A 12598-nucleotide genomic window follows, 5' to 3' on the forward strand; every position below is an offset into this window, starting at 1 on the left:
CGACGACGACGACGACGACGACGACGACGACGACGTGATAGCAATATACGACGAAAAATTTTTCAAATTTTGCGGTCGTATAAAAACAAACTTTTCAGCAAATTTTCTATTTGTAAAGGGGCATAACTCTAAAAGGTTAAAGTGACGCCACCAAAATTTAAATTTGATTTGTGTTTTGTGGTAATAAGCATTGTGTATAAGTTTCATAACATTTGGTTCTGGCAAACTAAAGTTAGAGAACAGAAAGGAAAAATTCAACAATTTTTCCATTTGTAAAGGGGCATAACTCTAGAACGGTAAAAGGGAGGCTACCAAAATTCAAACTTGATCTGTGTTTTGTGGTAATAAGCATTAATCATTATTTCATAACATTTGGTTGAGGCAAACTAAAGTTAGAGAACTGAAACCAATTTTGGAACGTACGTACAGACGGACAAGGGTAAAACTAAATGCCGTTTCACAAATGATATCGGATATGTTCCTTACATCGTAACTACAATCCCCTTCCCTTTCATGAATGTGACCTATCGAATTAGACTATTTACCAGATTTGTTATCACATAAGCAACATGACTGGTGCCACATGTGGAGCAGGATCTGCTTACCCTTCCGGAGCACCTGAGATCACCCCTAGTTTTCGGTGGGGTTCGTGTTGTTTATTCTTTAGTTTTCTTTGTTGTGTCATGTGTACTATTGTTTGTCTGTTTGTCTTTTTGATTTTTAGCCATGGCGTTGTCAGTTTATTTTAGATTTATGAGTTTGACAGTCCCTTTGATATCTTTTGTCCCTCTTTTAATGCCCCCTCCGCGACAGCGGGCATAAATATTATTTGTTTTGTTATTTACGACAGTCATACATCTATCTGGTGAGTAAAAATCAATTATTTTCTTACCTGGGTAAGCCAGGTAATTTAGGGGTGAGAGGAGCATGAAATGTTCGACGCTGGATGGCGGGTAGCTGAATAAATTTTAAACCGGTTTTTATTGTCCTAAAGATGTGTTACATCCTTTGCCTTCCTTTAACCAATTGAACTTTTTGGGATTTCACAATGTAGCGACTTAGTGATGAAAATCGTAATCAAGCCATCGGAATGTTACAGACAGGAATATTAAGTCAATGTGCTCTTTCAAGACATTTTAATGTTAGCAATTCAAAAAGAAGGCTTTTATGTCAACGCTACAGATAAACAGGAGCAGTTAAAGATCGTCTGAGACCCGGACAACCGCAAATAACGACGCCGCACCAACAAAATGCCATCATACTATGACATTTGCAGAATGGTTTCACAACGGCACTGGCTACGGTTACATGGAAATGTAACAATAATAAAAATATTATTGTTACATTGGCGACTAATTGCCAGAATGCAAAGTTGGGTAAGGAACTGATTAATTACGAATGTAACAATAATTATTGAGGCTACAGTTCACGAGGGCGACCTCAGCCGCAAACCAAATTATTGGACGCCATGGCAGAGCAATTAATGCTAAAACAGTGTCCCGTATACTGGAATGTCGTCAAATTCACTGTAGGAGGCTCTAACCAGGTGCTCCGCAGGGCGCAGCTTTATACGACCGCAGAGGTCGAACCCTGAACAGTTGGGGCAAGTATGGACAAAACATTCAAGCATGATACAGCTCTGAATTTGGATTGTGATCAAATTTTTGACATTACATGGGGTTTTTTTTACACAAAACAAATGCCAAGATTTTACAAATCAATTAAAGATTTCTTCTTCAAACTTTTTAAATCTAAAATTAAATAGTTGACACAGCATAGGTTTCTGACACAGAATGAATGTGGTCTAATGAACTTAAAAGGTTTTTTTTGCCTTTGAGCAAATCACTATGCTGTTGAATATTAATCCTCTCAAAAAAATGTTTGAAGAAATTTTCTTTTTATTTATGAAATGAGAAAAATTTAACCCCCCCCCCTTTTTTTTCACATCCCCGTTTCCCTTTTTCAAAACTGATAACAATTCCAATTTCTAATGGAGTTTGCAACAATAACTACTCATTTAAATACATCATAAAATATTAAGATGTAAAAAAACTGCTTGTTATCACTGAATGGTAAAGATTATTTAAATTTATCAGTTGGTAGTAAAAAGTGTATATACATTGTATATTGTATATAACAAAGATTTAAGTTGATTCTGGACAAAGAAAGATAACTCCAATTAAAAAAAATTCTTGCTATTGCACAAATAGGATATTTCTTGCTTACTATTCTGGACAAAGAAAGATAACTCTAATTAAAAAAAAATTTGCTATTTCACAATATTGTGCAATTAGATATTTCTTGCCATTGCACAATACTGTGCAATTGAAAAGACTTGCTATTGCACAATACTTAATATAATAATTTTAGATCCTGATTTGGACCAACTTGAAAACTGGGCCCATAATCAAAAATCTAAGTACATGTTTAGATTCAGCATATCAAAGAGGCCCAAGAATTCAATTTTTGTTAAAATCAAACTTAGTTTAATTTTGGACCCTTTGGACTTTAATGTAGAATTTGAAATTTGAAAACAGGACCAAAAATGAAGAATCTACATACACAGTTAGATTTGGCATATCAAAGAACCCCAAGGATTCAATTTTTGATGAAATCAAACAAAGTTTAATTTTGGACCCTTTGGACCTTAATGTAGACCAATTTGAAAACTGGACCAAAAAAACTTCAATAATCAAGAATCTAAGTACATTTTTAGATTCAACATATCAAAGAACCCAACCGATTCATTTTTTGTCAAAATCAAACTAAGTTTAATTTTGGACCCTTTGGACCTTAATGTAGACCAATTTGAAAACGGGACCAAAAGTTGAGAATCTACATATACAGTTAGATTCGGCATATCAAAGAACCCCAATTATTCAATTTTGATGAAATCAAACAAAGTTTAATTTTGGACCCTTTGGGCCCCTTTTTCCTAAACTGTTGGGACCAAAACTCCCAAAATCAATACCAACCTTCCTTTTATGGTCATAAGCCTTGTGTTTAAATTTCATAGATTTGTATTTACTTATACTAACATTATAGTGCGAAAACCAAGAAAAATGCTTATTTGGGTCCCTTTTTGGCCCCTAATTCCTAATCTGTTCGGTCCTAAACTCCCAAAATAAATACCAACCTTCCTTTTGTGGTCATAAACATTGTGTTTAAATTTCATAGATTTCCATTTACTTAACCTAAGGTTATTGTGCAAAAACCAAGAAAAATGCTTATTTGGGCCCTTTATTGGCCCCTTATTCCTAAACTATTGAAACCAAAACTCCCAAAATCAATCCCAATCTTTCTTTTGTGGTCATAAACCTTGTGTCAAAATTTCATAGATTTCTATTAACTTAAACTAAAGTTATGGTGCGAAAACCAAGAAAATGCTTATTTGGGCCCTTTTTGGCCCCTTATTCCTAAAATGTTGGGACCAAAACTCCCAAAATCAATACCAACCTTCCTTTTATGGTCATAAACCTTGTGTTAAAATTTCATAGATTTCTATTCACTTTTACTAAAGTTAGAGTGCGAAAACTAAAAGTATTCGGACGCCGGACGATGACGACGACGACGACGACGACGACGACGACGACGACGACGACGCAGACGCCAACGTGATAGCAATATACGACGAAAATTTTTTCAAAATTTGCGGTCGTATAAAAAAGACTTATTTTGACTTTGCGTCATAGACGAAATCAACAACAATGGGCCAGGCAACAACTGCAGCAGTAGAGAATCGTGTGGTGTTTTCTGATGAATCACGGTTCAATGTCAGTTTTGCGGACAGTAGAACGAGAATCTACAGAAGAGAAAATGAATGCTACGCTGAGATAACTGTGTTCTTATACATGACAGATTTAGAGGCGGAGGTGTAATGGTATGGGGCTCTATAAACAACAATTTTTTGATACGGTTGGGTATTGTCAATGGCACATTAAAATAGCTAGACGCTATATTGATGAAATTTTGCAGCCAGTTGTCGTTCCAGAGCTACGACGTTATGGACAGTTCAATCAATTAACATTCCAACATGATAATGTGCGTGCACATATCGCTAGCTTGACTCAAAACTTGAATGGAGTAGATGTTATTGAATGAACTGCTCTTTAGAAGCTATCCTACGAAACAACGGTGGCCACATCCGATACTGAAAATCTAAAACCAGACTGTAAGTGTTAACCACAGTACTTCAACAAGGAACATTACGTCATTGGGTTTTCGATTGACTGTAAATTTTGTCTGTAATGTTGAAAGATTGATTAAGTATTCGTATATACCATGAATTTGTGTAATTTATTATTTATTTAATTTAAAAACGTCCGATTTATTTAGGTGTTGGGTTTCTAAAGTCTGTCAGTATAATTTCCTGTCAATCTGCACATCTATATAGTATGTTCTAATTAACTACAAAGTTTCATGAAATTATACAGTGTGGTTCAGAGAAGTTGTGATGACAAGAACATGACTAAAGAACTGACGAACGGACAGATGGGTCAAAAACATTATACACTAGGCAACTTTGTTGTGTGATGTATAATGAAGTCAAGGTCATATGAACAATGACTGACAACCATGTAAACCTTACAATCATTTCAGACATCAAATAAAGTTGACCTAATTCTGATAGTATCTAAGAAACGCACATCAATATACACCAAGTATAGTTGACCTATTAGGCTAAATAAAAGTATATGTGTGGTTCTGGATATCTCAAAATAATATTAACAGCTCAGCAGGGCGCAGCTTGATATGACCACAGAGGTCCAACCCTGCACAGTTGCGGCAAATATGGACTCAACGCTTAAGCATTTGAGATACAGCTCTGAATTTGGATTGATTAAATATTTCACAACATAGGTTTCTGGCAAAGAATGAATATAGTCTAATAAGAACTTAAAAATTTGAAATATGAAATTTACCTTTAACCGTCCAATGTCCAAAATCTAAATACAGCCCTTTATAGCTAGCTGTTTGGTGTGAGCCAAGGTTCCGTGTTGAAGGCTGTACTATGACCTATATTGATTTACTTTTACATATTGGTACTTGGGTGGAGAGCTGTCTTATCGGAACTCATACCACATCTTCTTATATCTATTAGATTCAACATATCAAAGAACCGCAAGAATACATTTTTTTTTTAAATCAAAGTTTAATTTTGGAACCCGATTTGGAATAAAACCCAGAAAACTTGGCCCAAAATATGAAAATATAAAACATGTCAAAGAACCATAAGATTTCAATTTTTGTTAAAATATAATTAAAGTTCAATTTTGGACCCTTTGGACCTGTATGTAGATCAATTTGAAAACGGGGAACAAACTCAAAAATTTAAATACACACTTAGATTCAGCATATTAAAGAACCACACGAATTTAACTTTTTATGAAATTTTGGACCATTTGGACCTTAATGTGTAACATTTTGAAAATAAGTCCCAAAATTAAACATCGAAATACAATGTTAGATTCGGCATATCATACATTTGTCATAGATCCTTACTTATTTGGTGAAAACAAACAAAGTTTAATTGTGGAATATTTGGCCCTCAATGTTGACCAATTTGAGAAAGGAGCCCCAACATTGAAAATCAAAATACATGGGTAGAATCAACATATTAAAGAACCCAAGGAATTCAATGTTTGATGAAATCAAACAAAATTTAATCTTGAACCCTGATTTGGACCAACTAGTAAAACTTGGACCAACATCAAAAACCGTTATATAAGTTTTGATTCAACATTTCAAAGAACCACAAGAATTCATTTTTTGTTAAAATATATAACTTAGTGTAATTTTGGACCCTTTGGACCTTAATATGGACTTATTTGAAAACCGGTACTAAAATCAAAAATCTAAACAAACAGTTAGATTCAGCATATCAAAGATCCCAAGGAATTCAATAATTGATAAAATCAAACTAAAGTTTAATTTAGGACACTTTGGACCTGTTTTTACCAATTTGAAAACGGACCAAAGAGTAAATTTATAAGTCTAGATATGGTTAAATTAAGCATATCAAAGAAAAATTCGTAAGGGTTCAACGGAACCCAGTGTCTCGCCTACTTTTGCTGTTATAAATCGCAGCCTCAAGAAAAATGAGGAAAAACATCAATAAAAATTTCCCTATCGATACTGTCTTTTGATTGAAAGAAGCTCCCAAGTTTGGTAAAAAATCCAGGATAGTTTATGAATCTAAAAAATGTTTTATAAACTTTAACTGCAGATCTAGACTGTATGTAATGTTAACTGGAAGAAAAACTAAGTCCATTTATAAGTAAAATACAGAAAAAGTGATTTTTTTTTTTACAAAATTTACTTCTGAATAATATCTAATGATCAGAAACAAGCTTTTGTCTAAGTTTGGTAGAAATCCAGGATAGTTTAAGAACATTATAAAAATTTTAAAAACTTAAACCACAGAGTGAATGTTTTGTTTCTGGCAAAAAAACTAAGTCCATTTATCATGTTTATAAGTAAAATACGGAAAAGTGGAAATTTATTTTCACAAAATTTTCTTCTTGATACTATCTTATGATCATAAACAAGCTTCTGTTCAAGTTTGGTACAAATCAAGGATAGTTTATGAAAGTTATTAAAATTTTAAAAACTTTAACCACAGAGTGAATGTAATGTTTCCTCGCAGAAAAACTAAGTCCATTTATAAGTAAAATACGGAAAAGTGGAAATTTATCTTTACAAAATTTTCTTCTTGATACTTTTTTATGATCATAAACAAGCTTCTGTCCAAGTTTGGTACAAATCAAGGATAGTTTAAGAAAGTTATTAAAATTTTAAAAACTTTAACCACAGCATGAATGTAATGTTTCCTCGCAGAAAAACTAAGTTCATTTAGGCAGCAACCATTTGATTTTCTGGGGGGGGGGCTATGGTTTTTTTTGGAAAAAAAAGTTTGTTTCCAGTTTTTTGAGAAAAAAATAATTTGTTTTGAATTCTGAAAAAAAAAATTGTTTGTTACACCCTCAGCTGCCACTATATGTAATGCTAAAATTGAAAGGAAAAAATTGTTTTCGACTTGTCGCGAAAAAAATAGTTTGTTTTTCGCCGCAGGCGAAAAAAAAAAGTTTGTACAGAAAAAAAACCCATAGCCCCCCCCAGAAAATCAAATGGTTGCTGCCTTATAAGTAAAATACGGAAAAAATGGAATTTTATTTTTACAAAATTTACTTCTGGATACTTTCTTATGATCATAAATAAGCTTCTGTCCAAGTTTGGTAGAAATTCAGTATAGTATAAGAAAGTTATTAAAATTTCAAAAACTTTAAACACAGAGTGAATATTTCTGGACGCCGCCGACGACAACAAAATGTAGGATCGCTTAGTCTCACATTTTCGACTAAAGTCGAAGGCTCGACAAAAATTTAATTTTTTTTACAAACCTCTCCCTTTTTTATAAAATATCTTTTCCCATTTCAAATTTTGTTAAAAATACATATCACTTATCATGTTAATAAGTTCTACTTTAGGGTTGTTAGTTCAAAAACTAAATTGAATACATTTTTTGTACCTCTTCTATTCCATGGAACTGGATCCTCAGAAATATCTGTGAGCTTTTTCACATCCACCTTTACATTTATTTGATCTAGCTCTAACCTATTCACATCTTTTTTAAATCTCTTCGCCTGCTGATTTGATACATTTTGTTTGTGCTGTAACAAATTATAGGATCTTTTCAAATTTGCTTGGCGAAACGTTAACATCTTCACGTCTTTCTTAGATTTGTCATGATCTAATTTTATCTTTTTTATATCTTGTTTTACTTCTGTATCAAGTGTTTCATGTGTTTGTTTAATTAATTCAATGTCCACTTTAGCCTGGTTTAAGTCTCGTAATATTTCTTGGCTTGACATGTCCAGTGGTTTTGTCATCAACTGATCACATTCTTGTTTCATTGCATTCCCTCCTATTCTAAGAACAGCCTTGAAAAGAAAACAAACTAGTTGTCTATGTAAGTTTAACATTTTGTTTTGCGAAAATAACATAAGCATGATAAGGCCACACTTAAAAATATTTTGGTTTGCCCAAACCCTACCCAAAGGTTGAGACAGTGGGTATGTAGGTATAGGCATTTCCTTTTTTTCCACAAAAGGAAATTGAAGCACAGATGTTTATTAGTCTTCATGTTTATTTGATTAAAAAAAACTTCTTCAAATTAGGACAATAAAAGATTTTGAGTAGGCAGCTTTTTCCTGGGTAGGTAGGGTTAGGGCAAACAAACCTATTCTTTGTTATGGCATAAACTGCTTGATAAAGGGATATTGGGATGAATTGTCTCATTGACAATCATACCACATCTTCTCTTTATATTCATACACAGGTTTCCTTGGAAGAATGAAAAGAAGCAAGCTTCAATATTTAACTTTACATTCCCTTAATAACTATACAGCTAATGTCCTCTCACTAAATAATTAAAAGTTTGGGGACAGTTGAATGCATCTATCCCATCGAACTTGAAATAAAGCAAACAAAACATTCAGTAAATAATTATAAGAACTCTGCCTCATATCTTGACTTACACCTAGAAAATTGACAATAATGAGAATAAAACTTTTAGACAGAAGTGATGTTTTTAGTTTCCCAATTATGAATATTCCATTTTATTACATTAGTTGCAATATATTACATTGATTTCCCAGTTAAATAAAAACCGATAATTTCACATGTGAAATAAACGTGGTTATTTCACTCTCTGACGTCATACAACAATAGGCGTTGTCAAGACGTCGATAACGTCGGATAAAAATGAATTGTCAATGCGTAGGAAAAAGATATAGTTCCTTACATTTTCTACATTAATTTAATAAAAAAAAGCCATTTGCCAATGTAATAAAAAGAATAACTAATCGCCGTATTTGAATATCAAAAATAAGACAACTTGTGACCGAACGCCGCTATGGATTAAACTCGTGCTGCGCACTCGTTTAATCCATGCGTCGTTCGGTCACGCGTTGTCTTATTTTTTATATTCAAATACGGCGATTAGTTATACTATAACTAATGTAGCAACATTCCAACAACGCCTGCATATGTAGTACATGTATATACTGTATCTCAATTGATACAAATTAACAATATTATCCCAGAGTTTGCATTTCCTATCATGATTTCCTCAATAAAAGCTTGTTGCTTAATACAAGGAAGCTATTGAACAATGTTGAAACAAGAATACAAAGAAGTAAAACTGAAATCATTTTTTCCAAAACTGTTAAAAGTGCCATCCCATTATGGTTGAGTCTGATTGGTCGATATCATTATTGAATTTATGTTTCACGGAAGACAATGGATATGTTTCATCTGTCTTAATGACCGTCCTGTTCACTCTTCCGTGAATGTGACCCACCAATTTAGACTGATCACTTTATACTTACATGAGCAACACAACAGGTGCTACATGTGAAGCAGGATCTGGTCACCATTCTAGGATACATTAAATCACCCCTTGATTTAGGTGAGGTTCATGTTGTCCTGTCTTTTGAGTTTTCTAGGTTGTGTTTTGTGTGTTGGTGATTTATCACGTTTTGTCTGTTTTATTCCACTTATGAGGTTTGAATATACATATAATCCTCTGGTTAACAGAAAGACAGATAGAAAGGACAAACCAGATGCTTCACAGAGCGCAGCTTTATCAAAGAACCCCAATTATTCAATTTTTGATGAAATCAAAGTAAGTTCAATTTTGGACCCTTTGGGCCCCTTATTCCTAAACTGTTGGAACCAAAACTCCCAAAATCAAACCCAACCTTCCTTTAGTGGTCATAAACCTTATGTTTAAATTTCATAGATTTCTATTTACTTAAACTAAAGTCATGGTGCGAAAACCAAGAATAATGCTTACTTGGGCCCCTTTTTGGCCCCTAATTCCTAAACTGTTCAGACCTCAACTCCCAAAATCAATACCAACCTGTCTTTTGTGGTCATAAACCTTGTGTTTAAATTTCAATGAAGTCTATTTACTTAAACTAAAGTTATTGTGCGAAAACCAAGAATAATGCTTATTTGGGCCCTTTTTTGGCCCCTAGTTCCTAAACTGTTGGAACCAAAACTCCCAAAATCAATCCCAACCTTCCTTTTGTGGTCATAAACCTTGTGTCAAAATTTCATAGATTTCTATTTACTTAAACTTAAGTTATTGTGCAAAAACCAAGAAAATGCTTATTTGGGCCCTTTTTGGCCCCTAATTCCTAAAATGTTGGGACCAAAACTCCCAAAATCAATCCCAACCTTCCTTTTGTGGTCATAAACCTTGTGTTAAAATTTCACAGATTTCTATTCACTTTTACCTTAGTAAGAGTGCGAAAACAAAAAGTATTCGGACGACGACGACGACGACGACGCCAACGTGATAGTAATAAACGATGAAAATTTTAAATTTTTGCGGTCGTATAAAAATACATTCAACAGTATTTTTTTATCTAATTTATTCATACATATATCACTCAAATTCAAACGACTGTGGCCAGGAACATATATATTAACTAGATATACTGTTCCCAGCTGTGGTTTATCATATTGGCACTGGCTACGGTGTAACAATAATAAAAATGTTATTGTTACATTGGAAATTAATTGCCAGAATGAAAGGTAGGGTAAGGAACTGATTTTAAATTAGGAATATAACAAAAATTATTGAGGCTACAGCTACATTTGGTTATTTTTACATTAATTCACGTCAATGTACGCTGGGACTAGTAAGATAAAACTCGATGAAAACTTTATTTGAATTTTACAAAACTGCATACAATTTTAACACCAGATGCTCCGCAGGGCGCAGCTATATACGACCGCAGAGGTTGAACCCTGAACAGTTGGGGCAAGTATGGACACAACATTTAAGCTGGATTCAGCTCTAAATTTGGATTGTGATTATATAGTAGATACAGCATAGGTTTCTGACACAGAATGAATATGGTCTAATGAACTTAAAAATTTTTTTGCCTTTGAGCAATTCACTATGCTGTTGAATATTAATCCTCTCAAAAAAATGTTTGAAGAAATTTTCTTTTTATTTATGAAATCTGAAATGAGAAAAATTCCCCCCCCCCCCCCATTTTTTTTCACATCCCCCTTTCCCTTTTTCCAAAACTGATCTCAATTCAAATTCTTAATGGAGTTTGCAACAATAACTACTCATTTAAATACATCATAAAATATTAAAATGTAAAATAAAGTGCTTGTTATCACTGAACGGTAAAGATTGTTTTAATTTATCAGTTGGTAGTAAAAGTGAATTTATACATTGTATATTGTATAAAAAAAAAAAGCCCAAGAATTCATTTTTTGTTAAAATCAAACTTAGTTTAATTTTGGACCCTTTGGACTTTAATGTAGACCAATTTGAAAACGGGACCAAAAATTAAGAATCTACATAAACAGTCAGATTTGTCATATCAAAGAACCCCAATTATTCAATTTTTGATGAAATCAAACAAAGTTTAATTTTGGACCCCGATTTGGACCAACTTGAAAACTGGGCCAATAATCAAAAATCTATGTACATTTTTAGATTCAGCATATCAAAGAACCCCAAGGATTCAATTTTTGTTAAAATCAATTTAAGTTTAATTTTGGACCCTTTAGACCTTAATGTAGACCAATTTGAAAACGGGACCAAAAACTAAGAATCTACAAATTGTCGGGACCAAACCTACCAAAATAAAACTCAACCTTCCTTTAATGGTCATAAACATTGTGTTTAAATTTCATAGACTTCTATTTACTTATACTAAAGTTATGGTGCAAAAACCAAGAATAATGCTTATTTGGGCCCCTTTTTGGCCCCTAATTCCTAAACTGTTGGGACCAAAACTCCCAAAATCTATCCCAACCTTCCTTTTGTGTTCATAAACCTTGTGTTTAAATTTCATTGATTTCTATTTACTTAAACTAAAGTTATAGTGCGAAAACCAAGAAAATGCTTATTTGGGCCCTTTTTGGCCCCTAATTCTTAAAATGTTGGGACCAAAACTCCCAAAATCAATCCCAACCTTCCTTTTGTGGTCATAAACCTTGTGTTAAAATTTCATAGATTTCTATTCACTTTTACTAAAGTTAGAGTGCGAAAACTTAAAGTATTCGGACGACGACGACGCAAGACGACGCAAGACGACGACGCAGGACGACGACGACGACGCCAATGTGATAGCAATATACGACGAAAAATTAAAATGTTTGCTGTCGTATAAAAAGTGCTTGTTATCACTGAATGGTAAAGATTGTTTTAATTTATCAGTTGGTAGTAAAAGTGAATATACATTGTATATTGTATAAAACAATGATTTAAGTTGATTCAACTACTATTCTGGACAAAGAAAGATAACTCCAATTGAAAATTTCTTGCTATTGCACAATATTGTGCAATTAGATATTTCTTGCTATTGCGCAATACTGTGCAATTGAAAATATTTGCTATTGCACAATACTGTGCAACTGAAGATTTCTTGCTATTGCGCAATACTGTGCAATTGAAAATTTCTTGCTATTGCACAATACTGTGCAATTGAAGATTTCTTGCTATTGATGAATACTGTGCAATTGAAAATTTCCTGCTATTGCACAATACTTAATATAATAATTTTGG

At 33.2% G+C, this 12598-nt stretch overlaps 1 protein-coding gene across 3 annotated transcripts in view; it reads right to left on the reverse strand.

Moving 5' to 3' along the window:
* The window catches only part of LOC143049705 (uncharacterized), a 396341-nt gene that overhangs the window by 374600 nt on the left and 9143 nt on the right, over window positions 1–12598 (reverse strand). For all 3 annotated transcript variants that reach the window (XM_076223376.1, XM_076223375.1, XM_076223377.1), the window contains exon 4: window positions 7529–7940. In XM_076223376.1, the coding sequence (XP_076079491.1) occupies window positions 7529–7940 (412 nt within the window). The remainder of the gene's footprint in view (window positions 1–7528; window positions 7941–12598) is intronic.

This window comes from Mytilus galloprovincialis, chromosome 10 (assembly GCF_965363235.1).
Source record: "Mytilus galloprovincialis chromosome 10, xbMytGall1.hap1.1, whole genome shotgun sequence".
Taxonomy (NCBI): Eukaryota; Metazoa; Mollusca; class Bivalvia; order Mytilida; family Mytilidae; genus Mytilus; species Mytilus galloprovincialis.